General features: G+C 38.9%; 1 protein-coding gene across 1 annotated transcript in view; it reads left to right on the forward strand.

Moving 5' to 3' along the window:
• Positions 1-13,561, forward strand: part of APPL2 (adaptor protein, phosphotyrosine interacting with PH domain and leucine zipper 2) — a 32,585-nt gene that overhangs the window by 15,549 nt on the left and 3,475 nt on the right. The window contains exons 4-16 of the mRNA XM_084206814.1: positions 36-107; positions 1,949-2,036; positions 4,143-4,184; positions 4,303-4,361; positions 5,323-5,469; positions 7,614-7,696; positions 10,684-10,842; positions 11,827-12,015; positions 12,330-12,372; positions 12,456-12,512; positions 12,627-12,715; positions 13,138-13,290; positions 13,414-13,466. Of these exons, the coding sequence (XP_084062940.1) occupies positions 36-107; positions 1,949-2,036; positions 4,143-4,184; positions 4,303-4,361; positions 5,323-5,469; positions 7,614-7,696; positions 10,684-10,842; positions 11,827-12,015; positions 12,330-12,372; positions 12,456-12,512; positions 12,627-12,715; positions 13,138-13,290; positions 13,414-13,466 (1,234 nt within the window). The remainder of the gene's footprint in view (positions 1-35; positions 108-1,948; positions 2,037-4,142; positions 4,185-4,302; positions 4,362-5,322; positions 5,470-7,613; positions 7,697-10,683; positions 10,843-11,826; positions 12,016-12,329; positions 12,373-12,455; positions 12,513-12,626; positions 12,716-13,137; positions 13,291-13,413; positions 13,467-13,561) is intronic.

The following is a 13,561-nucleotide window of genomic DNA, read 5'->3' on the forward strand; positions in this document are numbered from 1 at the left end:
TAATTTATTGACCAAATATGTGTTTCTATTTCCAGCATTTTGCCTTAGGTAAAGGAGATGAAGAAGTGATATCCACCCTCCATTATTTTTCAAAAGTTGTGGATGAGGTAATTTGAACTGTAATACTCTCTTTTTACAATACAGAATATTAGTGGTTTTTCTTTGGGTCTCTCCTTTTGATTCAGAGCCTTCCCACTGAAGGCTAGAGTGTACCAGAGTTTTAGAGTAGTTTAATTTTGGATAAAGACATTTGATATCACCCTTCCATAATGGTTAGAGCTGTTTCTGTGGCTTCATCCCATATTCTGTCCTCAGAGTAAGGCTGAATTTCATAGGAGAACTTAAAGAGAGACTAAAACAGGATGTGCCATCTAGGCTAGGGCAATCTTTTATATAATTCTATATTAAAATGACACATTTCTAAGCTTTAAACACTGCAGTTTGAGCCAAAGCTTGCTAGGTATGGATGCAGGGCAGCTGTGAATTGGTAAAGTTGCAGTTTAGTTGTTATGAGATCATGCAGAATCCAGAGATGTCTGGGGAAGGCTGCAGTACTGTGAGGTGAAGACAGTGAATCTGTGTGCAGTGAATACCCCCATGCCCTGGACGTTTCTGCTAAGTACTGGAAGTGTTTGTAAATGCTTTTGTTAGACCTTCCCATATAACATTTCAATATGGTCTTGGTATCTAGGTCCTTCTTGCTTAGGTTTTGTCAAATCATTCTCTCTGCTGTGAGCAGTGCTGTGCCATCAGAAAAGTCTGTTCTTGTTGGTCTACTTCCAGCTTTGATTAAGAAGCAAAAGGCTGTACTGAGGTCTGCTGTTTGGGAGAGGAGAGAGGGTTGTGGGGCAAAAAGTAAGTTAAAAATTTTAGAGCCCATGGATAACTCTGAGGATGTAGTGAGAGGAATCCCAACGGTTTACTTTTTTTTTAGGCTTTTCTTGTTGCATGGGTGTTCTCAGGGTGCTTGAAAAGAGCATGTGTTATCACAAGTCTTGCAATTGCTTACGTGCCTTCAAATAGATCAAAATGAGAACTTTCTCCTTCCCAGGTTCAAGAGTATGGTGCCATTTGGGGGCAGAAAGTGAAAGTTGCTGCTTAGTTCTGTCAGTCACATTTTCCCTCACAAGAACTTGCTCCATTCCTTGGCCTCCTTTTCTGTGTGTTAGCTTCCCCTTGTACCTGTTTTAGTTGTCTGTTCTATCAGCATTGAATTGTACTGTCTCATGGGATATCCTCAGTTCATCCTTACCTGCATGAGGCTGCCTGGAGGTATCCAGGTCACTGAGCAAACGGGCAGGATGTCACCTCAACGTGCGGCACGCTCCTGGTGCTTCAGCAGTGTGATTGATAGCTGTCCTACCTGCACCCATCTCATACTCTTAGCAGGCTGCTGTTGACACGAGAGCCTTGCCTGCCTTCATCCTAAATGGTGCCACATGGGTGCTTTAAAACAGCTGTGTGCTGAAGTTTAGAAACACAAAAACAGCCATGGGGAACTGCTATGAAGGTAAAATATTGGAATGGGACCTTTCGTTGGAGTTGCCCCCTGTTGTGATTGTGTCCTGGTTAGTCCTTGTTCCTGGAAAGACACTGTAGTTGTGTTGGTGGGACTGTAACTCCATGGCATTGAGACTTAACTAAAACAGATTAATAAAAGATAATTACAGTTTAAATCCTGTTGGCTAAGCATTAGAATTAATGGTCAAGTGAATTGCCCTAATCCATTATGTGGGAACTGAGAAGTTCTTGGATCCTTGGGAAATACCAGGTAGGAATTAAGCATTTAGGGAGAACATGCCCATCTGTCTCAGATACCATGAGAAGTGTATTTCAAGTATTGAAGTACATTATATCCACTGGACACAAATGGCTGGTGTGTTTTGATGTTCTCTGTGGTTTGGGTTTTTTAATGTACATTGTGTCTTAGAACAATTCTCTGTTTCAGCTCAATATTCTTCATTCTGAACTGGCAAAACAGCTTGCAGATACAATGGTTCTCCCAATAATACAATTTCGAGAAAAAGATCTCACAGGTAAATTTTATTCTAAGTTTCAATTTTCCTTATGTGCTCCTTCTCGTTTATTTCATCACAAGAGACATAATGCCATGTATTAATTTGTTCTTTGATGATTCATAGAAAAGTTTGTGGGGTTTTTTCCCTGCTACAGAATTTCATTGACAGGTGCATGCTTTTACTCAGACAAAACCAGTTCAAGTTCACCACGTAACATTTTATGCACCATATGGTGCAAGTTTAAAAATACACAGCTTTGTTCTTTGTTGGGTCACTGTGTTTTTATACTAGTGTCATTTCAGTGAAGTCACTGATGTTGTAATTGCTAGAAGGGAAATTTGGCAGTGAAGTGGGCTTGCACACAGTACTTATTCCACTTCAGAAGTTTGGTGGTGTTTGACAAGCACAAGCAAGGATGTTGTTTTAATTTCAGAGAATAGTATATTCCCTCCTTTTTGAGGAATCAGTCCTCTTTAAATCCTTGCCATGCAAGGGTAGCTCCATGCAAGTTACTTGATTTCACAAATTTGGGATTCCATTACTTAAACAGCAAGGCAGTAGCATAAACATTTTATGTAATTACAAAAGAAAAAAGCTCATATTCTAGGTCAAGGACAATTTTACTTACTTATGCAACAGAAATGTGAGTTTTTGCAGCAGCATTTCCTTCTTTCTCTTTTTTTTTTAAGCCCACTGCTCATTTCACTTTTTGCAGTCCCACTTATGTTCTTCCTGTAGATATCATTTTGGTGTGAGACAAAATGACTACAGCAGAACAGTGACTGGTTTAAGTTCCTTATAGGACCTGATTGGAAATTGTGAGGACATCCAGGTGTCTATGTTAACAATACGTTGTTCATCATATACTGTCAAATCTAAAGCAGAATTTAGATGGTAAGATGTTGATGGGATAAACACTTCCTCACCTCTTTCATGTGGCCTCAGAGATAGTAATTCTTTTTCCATATTTATGGATTCTTCCCTCTTGTTCATTAAAAAATACATGAAAATGCATATGAAGCCTGCAACCACAGCTTCAGGTGCTGCATGACAGAAAACAAAAGTTTCTTCAACTTCCTTGGATGTCAATTATTTTTTTAATTCTATCCAGTTTTTCTGATGCAGTCTGTAGAACAACATTTTTAGTAGAGACCTGGCCACACTGGAATTTCATAGAGGGATTAAACAAGGAAGCAAGGAAGAATAACTGTGTTACTGTTTTTACTTTTCATCCTGTTACATCTATACATTGAATATTGTAGAAACCTCTAAATACAAGTTAGGTATAAGTGGAAAAATATTCTGTCTTTTCTTAATCTGAGTCATAATGAAGCATTCTGGGGAAAAAAAAAAGGTGGAGTGAAACTGATTAATGAGAAGGATGTTAAAAATAATCAGAGAGACCATGATGACATTCTACAATTTCCCCTTGGTATTTTCACAGTTGCATAATGTCTGTTCTTGTAAATGTGCTTTCTTTGTAGCTTTTTGAGAGAGTTTTTGCCAGTTGTGGCATATGTTGGTGGGGATACTAAGAGTAGCTTGTGCCCGACACTTGTGAAGTTACATGGTCTGTCCAGTCTGTCTTCTCTCTACCTGTATCAGAATCTCATGGCCAGTATTTGTAATGCAAGCATCATACCCAGCAGTCAGGTGTGTTGGATACAGATTTATTTTCACAGAGCAGCTTAGCAAAAATGTTCCACACTGAGGGAGATTCATGTACAGGAAAAAGGCTTTAGTTCATACGTCCATGGATCTTAAATTTCTCAGTATCAGATAAGCACTGTCAGGTTGTTCAGAACTGCTGATCTTGCATGATAGTGGTGGGCCTTTTGTCAGAATAAACATACTGAAATGGTGCTTCTTTGGAGAAATGACACTGGCAGATAAGGCATCTTTCTTGGAGTGACAACTTCCTCAATAAAATAAACTCACTCCACCCTTAATTATTCATTTCTCTAGCAGCTGATCTGGTGTAGCATTTTCAAGACAGGCACAATGTATACATCTCTGCTGGGAAGGGCTGGAGTGACTTGGGCAGTAAATATGCCATAAATGGTCTCAGTTGAACAAAGTGTTCACAGCTGGTTTTACTTTGAATATTTGATTTCTCTCTTCCAGAAGTAAGCACATTGAAGGATCTCTTTGGCCTTGCTAGCAATGGTATGTGTCCCTGTTTTGTTTCTATGCATATGCAGCTGCTAGAGCAAAGAAGACATATTGAATCTGTGCACATACACATCACATTTCTAAAAAAGAAAATAATATTCCTTGTCTACAGAACATGACGTGTCCATGGCAAAATATAGCAGGTTACCGAAAAGGAAAGAAAATGAAAAGGTAACAAATGTGAAAGGGAAAATAGAATGCTTTCATCAGCCTTTCTGTCTGCATCCTTGTTCATTGTGAACTTTGGAGAGTTCATTGCTTAAATTCACAGTAGCTCAAGAATACTTGTGATTTTGTTTCCAAGCAGACACAAAGCTTTTAAACATCAACTCAGCATTTACACCTGTTTTCTCCAAGTTAGGCAAGTGATGAAATATTGTGCTTAACTAGAGCCCTTCAGATCATGGGAGCTTTTCAGATAGAAGCAATACAAGTGACTATAAATAGCTTTGTATAGGCCTAGAGTTGTACAGCTGAGGTGGTGTTGCAGTATCACGGAGCACAGTTCATTGTGAACTGCCATGAAGCCTTGTGTCTGCTGTTCCTAAAGCATTGCATTTCTTTGCACGTACCTTCCTGTTCAATTACTCTGTATGGCCTCGTTCCATTTAACAGTGCACATAACTCTCTTGGTGGCATTGTGCTACATTCCTCCTTCTTTGCCCACTGGACTGCAATTCTAAAATACATCCCTTTGTCAAAAAGCATATGGCTGGCCCTGTCCTGAGAGTGAATCTGTTCTACAGGATGGTTCTTGAAAGGAAATGCTTTACGGAGCTCAATGATATAGCATACTGTGAATTACTAACCTCTGAATTCTGTGCTTGCAGACTTGTGTTGTGATCTCAGCTGCAAATAAATTTCTTGCACAGAGATCTGATCCAGATTTTTAGTGGTGGTAGTTACATAGTTTGTAGCCACAGGAGCTCCCCAAATGCTTTAGTTTCATGACAGATAAGGGCTTGAAGTACTTGCTTTGGGTTTTTGATTTGCTTTCTTTGTTTTTCATTCTTCATTTTAACCTGGAGAAGTTCTGTAAAGACAATAACTTAAAAATAACTTGAAGATGATCAGTAAATACATCCGTGTACACAGTAACACTCCGTCAACCTCTTTATCATTTTTTGTTCAGCTTAAGGCAGAAGTGGCAAAAGAAGTGGCAAATGCAAGAAGAAAGCAGCACCTTTCATCCTTGCAATATTACTGTGCCCTGAATGCTCTGCAGTACAGGAAGAGAGTGGCTATGATGGAACCTATGCTGGGATATACACGAGGACAGGTATTGACAGTAAAGTGTCTGTATCCCTTAGACATGTTCCTGGGAAAGGTAAAACATTGTAGTTCTCAATTTATTTTGAGACCTGACAGATTGCATTGAGGGTGGTGGGGAAACAATTTGCATTCAGCTTGCCTAGATTCTAACAACAGATTCTGTTTGTGGCTGATAGTTGAATGTTTAGATATTCAGGAAAGACACTAATGAAAAGAAAATCCAATACACTTCTATGTAAAATCAGCCTGGGGTTAGTTTTTTCACAGCTGAGCTAAATACAGTAGCATTTACTTCCACTGTTTACTCAGTCTGCACAAACTCTCCTATGTAGCAGTTCCCTTCCTGGCACATAATATTCAGCATACTAATGAGGAGTGTGCATGATGAGGAACAGAGCATGCTCTGGAGAGCTGGAAGGACAGAACAGTAGAGAGGATTGAGCATAAGGCTGGAAAATCCTTTTTCTAATTTTTATTCTAACAGCAATTTGATAGAGCATTTCTCAAGTCTGACAGTCTGACCTGCCAGAATATCAGGGGATCAACAAACCAGTATTATCACAGCACTTGATTCTTACTATTACCCATTTTAAGGGTCTTTGGATTCTGATGAAAGAAAGTGTTTGGAAAATGAGAACTGGGCTATGAAAAGAGGGAAAATTGATGTGATGCTCTGTTTGAGATTGTAGTGTGGCTCATCATCATCTACATCATCCTGTCTTTTGCAGCCCATGTGCCTCATTTAAAATAGGTAGTAAATGAGGATTCAGTCACTTTCCCCACCACGGGAGTTCACCAGCTTCTCTGCTGGTAATTATCCTAAGTAAAAGAACTGCATTGATTTCCTTTACTGGAAACCAAACAGAACTTTCTTTCCCCATACTTCATCTGGCAAAACTGCTTTATCTCAGTGCTTTATACAGGGAAGTCTCAGGTTGTCATGGGAATGACTGAATAACCAGAAGCCAGTTGATGCTTAAATATTGTGAACTGCCTTTCAGTACAAATATGTATTTTCTTAATTAATTACTCAAACATGTGTCTCCAGTTATATATTTGAACAAATGAGTAGGTCAGATGGAAATTTTGGAAGAAGCAGTGGCTAATAGAGGGTTCATTTGACTGAAAACTGGCATCAGCATTTATCATCAGTGGAATTTAGAGCTCTTTCCTCTTGAAGCAGGCTTCAGAAATAGAATAGGTGAATCATTCTTTAGGAGGCCATTCTTCTTCTCCTTTGTAAAGGGAGGCTGTGGTCTATAACATGGTTGCAGAAATCTGAATCTTGGGAATCCTAGGTCCCAAGGTTAGAGAAAGAGAGTGAAATCACAAGTAAAAGTGGATGAAATAGCTAATAAATTGCATAACATCCAAGAATTTGCGTTTACATCTCTTCACAGAGTAGATCACTGGTTTTTATGTATTCATCCTAATTAATTGCACACACATTCTATCTGTATTCATGTTTCATGCAGTTGCCAGTACGCTCTAATGATGGCTGTGACCTGTAGCAGATAATACAAGGTCAAGTCTACACCAAGAGCTTTGCTTTATTGTGTGCCTGCTGAGCCATACCAGCTAAGAGAATTAATCTTCTGTCACATAATGTGCACTTTGGCCCTAGTAGCTTTTTTTTTAGCTCCTTCAGTAGAACAAAACCCATGGTAAAACAGTAGTTGATACAACCAATTGCCCTGGAGGCTTCTGCAAGCGCAGCTACACTTTCCAGGCTGACTTTGCTACAGCACATTGTGGAGTTGGTAGTTCAGGTTGGACTGCTGAATCTAATGGATGATTGGTGTCCCATTCCCTTTGTTAGGGCAGCATTGCACACAGCAGTTCCTAACACCGCAAGCCTCAGCCCTGCCCAGTGTTAGTGTGGGAGAAGCTACCTGTTCTCTTATTTGAGTCATTGAGCAAGTTCTTTGGAAATATACCTGTCAGCAGCCAGCAGCTTATCTGTGTGTGAAGGGGTGTAGAGTTGCAAAAGTGGGAAGTAGCAAGAAAGGCAACGCAGCTGTTTTGCCCATGTGTTTGATCGCCCACCAAAAGTTCAGTCATAATGGAAGCACTGTTAACACTCCCACAATCTGCTCCTTGTCTGCCAAAGCCAAGAGAACCTTCAGTGCCCTTTTTCTTGGTATTTTTCAGATCAACTTCTTTAAGAAAGGAGCAGAGATGTTTTCCAAAAGGATGGACAGCTTTTTGTCATCTGTTTCAGACATGGTTCAGAGGTAACCTAGTGCTTTTGTTTGCTTTTGTCATTCTATTGGAGTCTGAGCTGTAGTGCTCTAACCTTCAGCACATACAAGAGAGTGCCTCTTTTTCTTTCCAATGGGATTCCTTTCATGCTTACCTGGCATTGTTGGTTATGTTTTGTTGAAGTAACAGGTAGAAAGGAAATGTTTGTACCTGGAAAAGAAAATGTACACTAAAGAGATTATTTTTACAGTATAGTCAGAAACTATGTACTGTAAAGTGTTCGCATGCTTTCTTACATCCCTGTGTCTCTTCACGAACAGAAAAGCATGGAATTTGGGCTAGAAACAGGTTAACAGTATTAATATAATGATTTAAGGTGCTCTCTGAATTATAGGTATTTATATTTACGGGTGTTCTGTAATAATACAGCAACAATAACCCATTAACCTCTCAAATTTAGGGCCTAAAGTGTTTGATGGTGTAATTACACAAGGCAAACAAAACTTCTCACCCTAGGGAACATATTCATTGCATCCAGTGTAGGCTGCATTAGTCCAGTGAGTTCAACCTACTTTGACTAAGTTTTAAATTTCAGTAAACTGCTTTTGTACTCCTAATTTTGTGATTATTTTTCTTACACCTCCCTCCACATCTTCTACTTGTAGTGAAGCGTTTGTTTATTGTTAAGTCCCTGTAAATGTAAACTTTACACTTGAAATGTAATCATAATAGAGAGAATATTATTCATAGAATGATAAAGTATTAAGGGGTTGGAATGGACCATAAAGATAATATAGTCCCAACTGAGTCCTTGACTTTAATCCTTCATTCCTTTCATACCAAGCTGTAGTCAAATCATTACTTAATCTCACTCTGGTGGCACTTTAAATAATGCATACTCGTTAATTTGAGAACCATGCTACAAACAAGTGCTCTGTACGGTAGATTATTTCACTAAATGATTCTTTACTTCTTGTACTTTTATAATTGCATATCTTTGCACACTCACTTGTGAAATAAATCCCTCTACCCAGTTGACACAGCATTTGTACAGAGTGGAGGACAGATTTTAAATGCCATTGAAATTGACTTTTGTTTGAAAAGTCTAGAGCATCTTACTTGTGTCTTACAGGCACAGGGAGGATCCTGCCCTTGGATCCTCACCATAGAATGTGCCCTTGTTTTCCACAGTCAGATGAATTTGAGTTCCAGACAGTGTACAGTAGTAAATGGAAACAAAAATAGGCTGCTCAGTTAATTTTGCCAAGTCAGGTTTTTATGTTTAAAGTCTATCACACAGTAAAATTTCAAAGTACAACTCAAATGTAACTAGTAAAGGAGTGTGATGTCTGTGGAAAAACCAAGAGAAGCTTGTAAAATTCTGAATGGCACAGAATTACTGACACAGGACGGGGTTTCATGACTTCAGTTTGCACAGCCACAGAAAACTGTGCTGCCCAGTCCTCTCCTTCCTTAGTGCTGGGGATCACAAGGCCTCAGTGAGTTAGATCTGCTTGCTAGTCAAGATAAGAGCTTTTCACTTGTCATATTTGTTCGTTTGGAACAACAAACTGATGTGACCCCTTGTGCAGCTACAGAATTTCAGTGGTATTTAAAAGAATTTTCATTTATACAGTGAATATTGCCAATGGTGTAAAAACACAGGAGATATCTACACTAACACTAACACATTCTCAGTGACCACTTGGCCTAATTGCCACAAATGCATAGAACTTCAGAATTGTCAGCACTTTTCTTCCCACCTTGGAGATGGGAGAAGCACATCTTAGAAAGAATATAGCCTCAGAAACCATGAAGGTGCCAGGGACGTTTTGTACAAAGCATTTTGTGGTGCAACAAAAATGACAGATCAAAAGATTGATTGAAATAACACTGAGGTAGAAACTGACAGCATAGTTCCATTGTATTTAAAAATGGAATTTAAATAATTCTTATTCTGACATTCACTGATGGAGTGAAAAGGCATTAGCTTGCAAAATATGGTCTAATTTAATTCAGATCTGATGTTTTCATCACACCAAAGCAGAACACAGTATTATAAACAAAGAATTAAAGCTAAAGTGAGACTTGGGCTATAGGTTTTGTTACTGTATTGTTCTGAATTAATGAAAATCCATGACCAGTTAATAGGTAGTGTTAAGGCAGGAATTCCTGTGTGTTACAGCCTTGGAGGCATTAGACAGAGTAACAGTAGCCTTTTTGAGCCAGGTCTCATAAGTTCTTGGAGATCTATTACTCACTTAAGATAGCTCAGCTACTTTTGGAGGCATAAAATCAGCAGGATGGCTTCTGTTGCACTGTTGGAAACAAAAAAGTTTAATAAAAGGCAAAATAACAAACAGGGAAAAACCGAGCCAAGTGCAAGAGGTTCTTGCTCTTGGTAAAACACCTTACAAAAGCAATTAGTTTCTTTGCTCTCTTCTTTTTCTAGTAAATTGCCCCAGTGGGACTTTTTGGCTTCTGTGCAATTAGCTATCCTTAAGTTTGAGGTGAAGTCCCCTAAGCCTATGAGATGCCTTTTCACCTAATCCAAGAGAGAAACTTCTGGGCTTCTTTCCTTTTTAAGGAGACAAAGGATAGTTTTGTCACTCCATCAACAGAGGGCACGTTCCTATAAGACAGTTCTGAGAAAGCCAAGAGATCCTCTAGTACAGCCTGCTTTGAACTATGCCATTATAGTAGGGTAGTGTCAGTAGGTGTTCAGCAGTGTAAATTTATAGAAGCACTACTTTTAGAAGCTGTCTCTCAAAAAATGAACTTAACTCTTTTTTTTCAATACGTCTCAACATTTCTCATGTGATCATTTCAGTATCACAAAACAGTATTTCCTATAAAGTCTATTTGAAAAATAAATTTCATTTTTGCACTACCCTCCAAGGTAATCTCAGATGGTATTTTTGTTCATTTTGGCTTACAGATGTTACCTGTTTCTTGGTATAAATGGCTAATGATGGCTTGGGTTTCTTTTTGTGTTGTTGGGTTGTTTTTTTTTTTCCAGCATACAAGGAGAGCTGGATGCTGAAGCTGAAAAAATGAGAATATCCCAGCAGGACTTAATTGCAGTTAATGAATCTGTTTACACCCCAGATTCTGATGTAATTTCACCTGCCATCAATAGAAATCTCATCCAGAAGGCTGGCTACCTTAATCTTAGAAAGTAAGAAGATTGTTGTTATCTGCTGATTTGTTTAGTGGCTACATTTTTTGGGGGAGGGTCATAAGAACTCTTCAGGTATTGATATTTGACAGTCCTAAATCAGTTTGGTAGCTCTGCTTTTCATCTTCTGAGTACCTCTGTCATCTTTGGAAATGTATTTTTGAAGCTTTCACCAAATTAGAGGCATTTGAGACTATTTTTCTGAAAACAGAATTTTGCTTCTGATTGAATATACCTACAGCAAAAAATTCCTGCATTCAGGTGGCTAAAAATTTGCCGGGTTCAGATTGTTCCCAGATCTTAAAGGAGACATGTTGTTTACAGAAGCAGCTATATTTTGTAGTTAACATGTGTTTTCATAAATGACCTCTTTTACTTTATGAATAAAAGCTGTGTGGACAATGCAAGTTTGTAACTTTGAATGTGTATCGTATGTAGAATTACCTCTGCAGATTTTACATATAAAATTTTCCATAAACTTCCACAGAAGTTAGTGGCATATAATAACCCTATTTATGTGATTGATTAAATATCAGTTTATTATTTTGTTTATCTAGTAATTTTTTTCTTTGTGAGTGTTCATCTACTAATTTCTCTTTGTATTCCAAAAGCTGGATTACACTATAATAGGACTATGGCTAAGCAAGAGGTGGACTCTGAAATAGTACTGCAGTAGATACTTTTTTATATTATGATTCTTTGTGCTGAAACTGCTCATAGTATTTCATGTCAGTTACTCAATACTCTTTAATTCCTTAGCTGGAAGATAAAATTTTTAACTTGGATGTTTGGAATTAATTTTTCAGCTTTCATTATGGATTAGATTCTGCTAGGAACAGGTGCTGCTTTTTCCTCTTAAAAGAGACCATTAAAAAAAATGCCAGGATGAACTTGAAGTTCTGATTAGCATCAGGATATGTTTGCAGTTTCATACCTGTTACTTCTAAACAGTAATGAGTCTTTATCACTGCATCTTCTCATCAGTAAAACAGGTCTGGTGACTACAACTTGGGAAAGACTCTATTTCTTCACTCAAGGTGGCAACTTGATGTGTCAGCCAAGGGGAGCAGTAGCTGGAGGCTTGATTCAGGACCTGGATAACTGCTCTGTTATGGCTGTGGACTGTGAAGACAGAAGATACTGCTTTCAGATCACTACTCCTACAGGCAAAGCGTATGAAACAGGTTTTGTTTGAGGACAGGCAGTCACACCTACCCCTTCAGATGCTCTTTCCTGTAAAACTTGCTTGGTGTAGTAGTAAGCTTTTCTGGGTTTCCAGAAGGGTGTTTCCAAATTAAAAGCATATTCCTTCCAGTCCTCCCCCACAAGTGAATGGGACACGTGGTGTCTTCTAGCCGTAGCTTATTCATGATTCTTGTTCCGTTGGTAGTTAATAGATGTAAAGCTTGGTGATATTACTGTAAGCACTGCAGTCAGACAGTCCTGGTGTCTGCTGTTAGCACTTATACACTGTGTTTCTATTTTAGGGGTATAACCCTTCAAGCAGAAAGCAAGAAAGAATACGAGGAGGTAAAAATATTTTGTTAATGTCACTATTCTTGCATACAAGTGAGCTTGAAGACTTCAATTTCATTTTTCCCTTCCTTCCCCAGTGGATATGTGCTATCAACAACATCTCCAGACAGATCTATCTCACTGACAATCCAGAGGTGGGAGCTTGTTTTGATCTTTCAGTCTGTTCCTTCAACTTGCTCTCCTGTTATTCTTCAACATGGTAAGGTAAGCTGTGTGTCTAAAAGAGCTGTTCTGTCTTGTTTTCATAGGCAGCTGCAATCAAATTAAATCAGACAGCCCTGCAAGCAGTGACTCCCATTACCAGCTTGGGAAAAAAACACGAAGTTCAGCACCCCAGGTAACGTTCTCCCTTGCACGGAGCAGGGACCATGTGCAGTTGTATTGAGCCTGGGGCTGAGGAGTCTTAAAAAGATGTTGGGGTTGTCACTGAGAAGTGCAGACACAAGTGCAGGTCTCTGCTGGTAATGCAGCTGTGAATATGGACAGGGCAGGGAGACAAATGGCCACCTATGGCTGAAAGTCAGCCCATGCTCAGAGTTCATCTGTATTCTGGTTTAATATACCAATATTTATTTTTGTCCTAAATAATGCTAGATTAAAAAAAAGATTTTATTAGAGTCCTCAGTAACAGGTAAATAGAAGAATACCTTACGTGTCTGCATAGTGGTTCAGTCCTGGTTTGGATTTTTGAATAATCTTGTCTGTCTTCCAGAGCAAAGGTAGGATGAAACATGATTTTTTTTTACATTTGCACTTCAGCCAGACTGTAAAGAATATGGAAAATGACAAAATAATTCCCAGTGGATCAGCTGGCATTCAAGACTCTGCACAACTCATTGCTCCTGGAACACCAATTCAATTTGATATCGTACTGCCTGCTATGGAATTTCTCGACCAGAACAGAGGTGGCAGGTATGGCCAGAGACAGTGATCCATCACTGTAACAGTGTGATTTCAGGCGAGATGAAGTATTGCAGCATCTGTTAGTGCTGATGACCAGAATCTGTAATTCAAGTTTTAATTCTTATTTCACAGGCGTGCAAACCCATTTGGGGAATCCGAAGACAGCAGCAAAGATGAGGAGGAAGGTCAGAGCTTCTTTCATCCAGATAAAATCAGTCATGATTTTAGCTACCCAGTGTCTTTTAAGAAAAGTACCTGACACTGTGGAGCAGATGTAACA

This window comes from Fringilla coelebs (genome assembly GCF_963513975.1).
Source record: "Fringilla coelebs genome assembly, chromosome: 5".
NCBI classification, from domain to species: domain Eukaryota; kingdom Metazoa; phylum Chordata; class Aves; order Passeriformes; family Fringillidae; genus Fringilla; species Fringilla coelebs.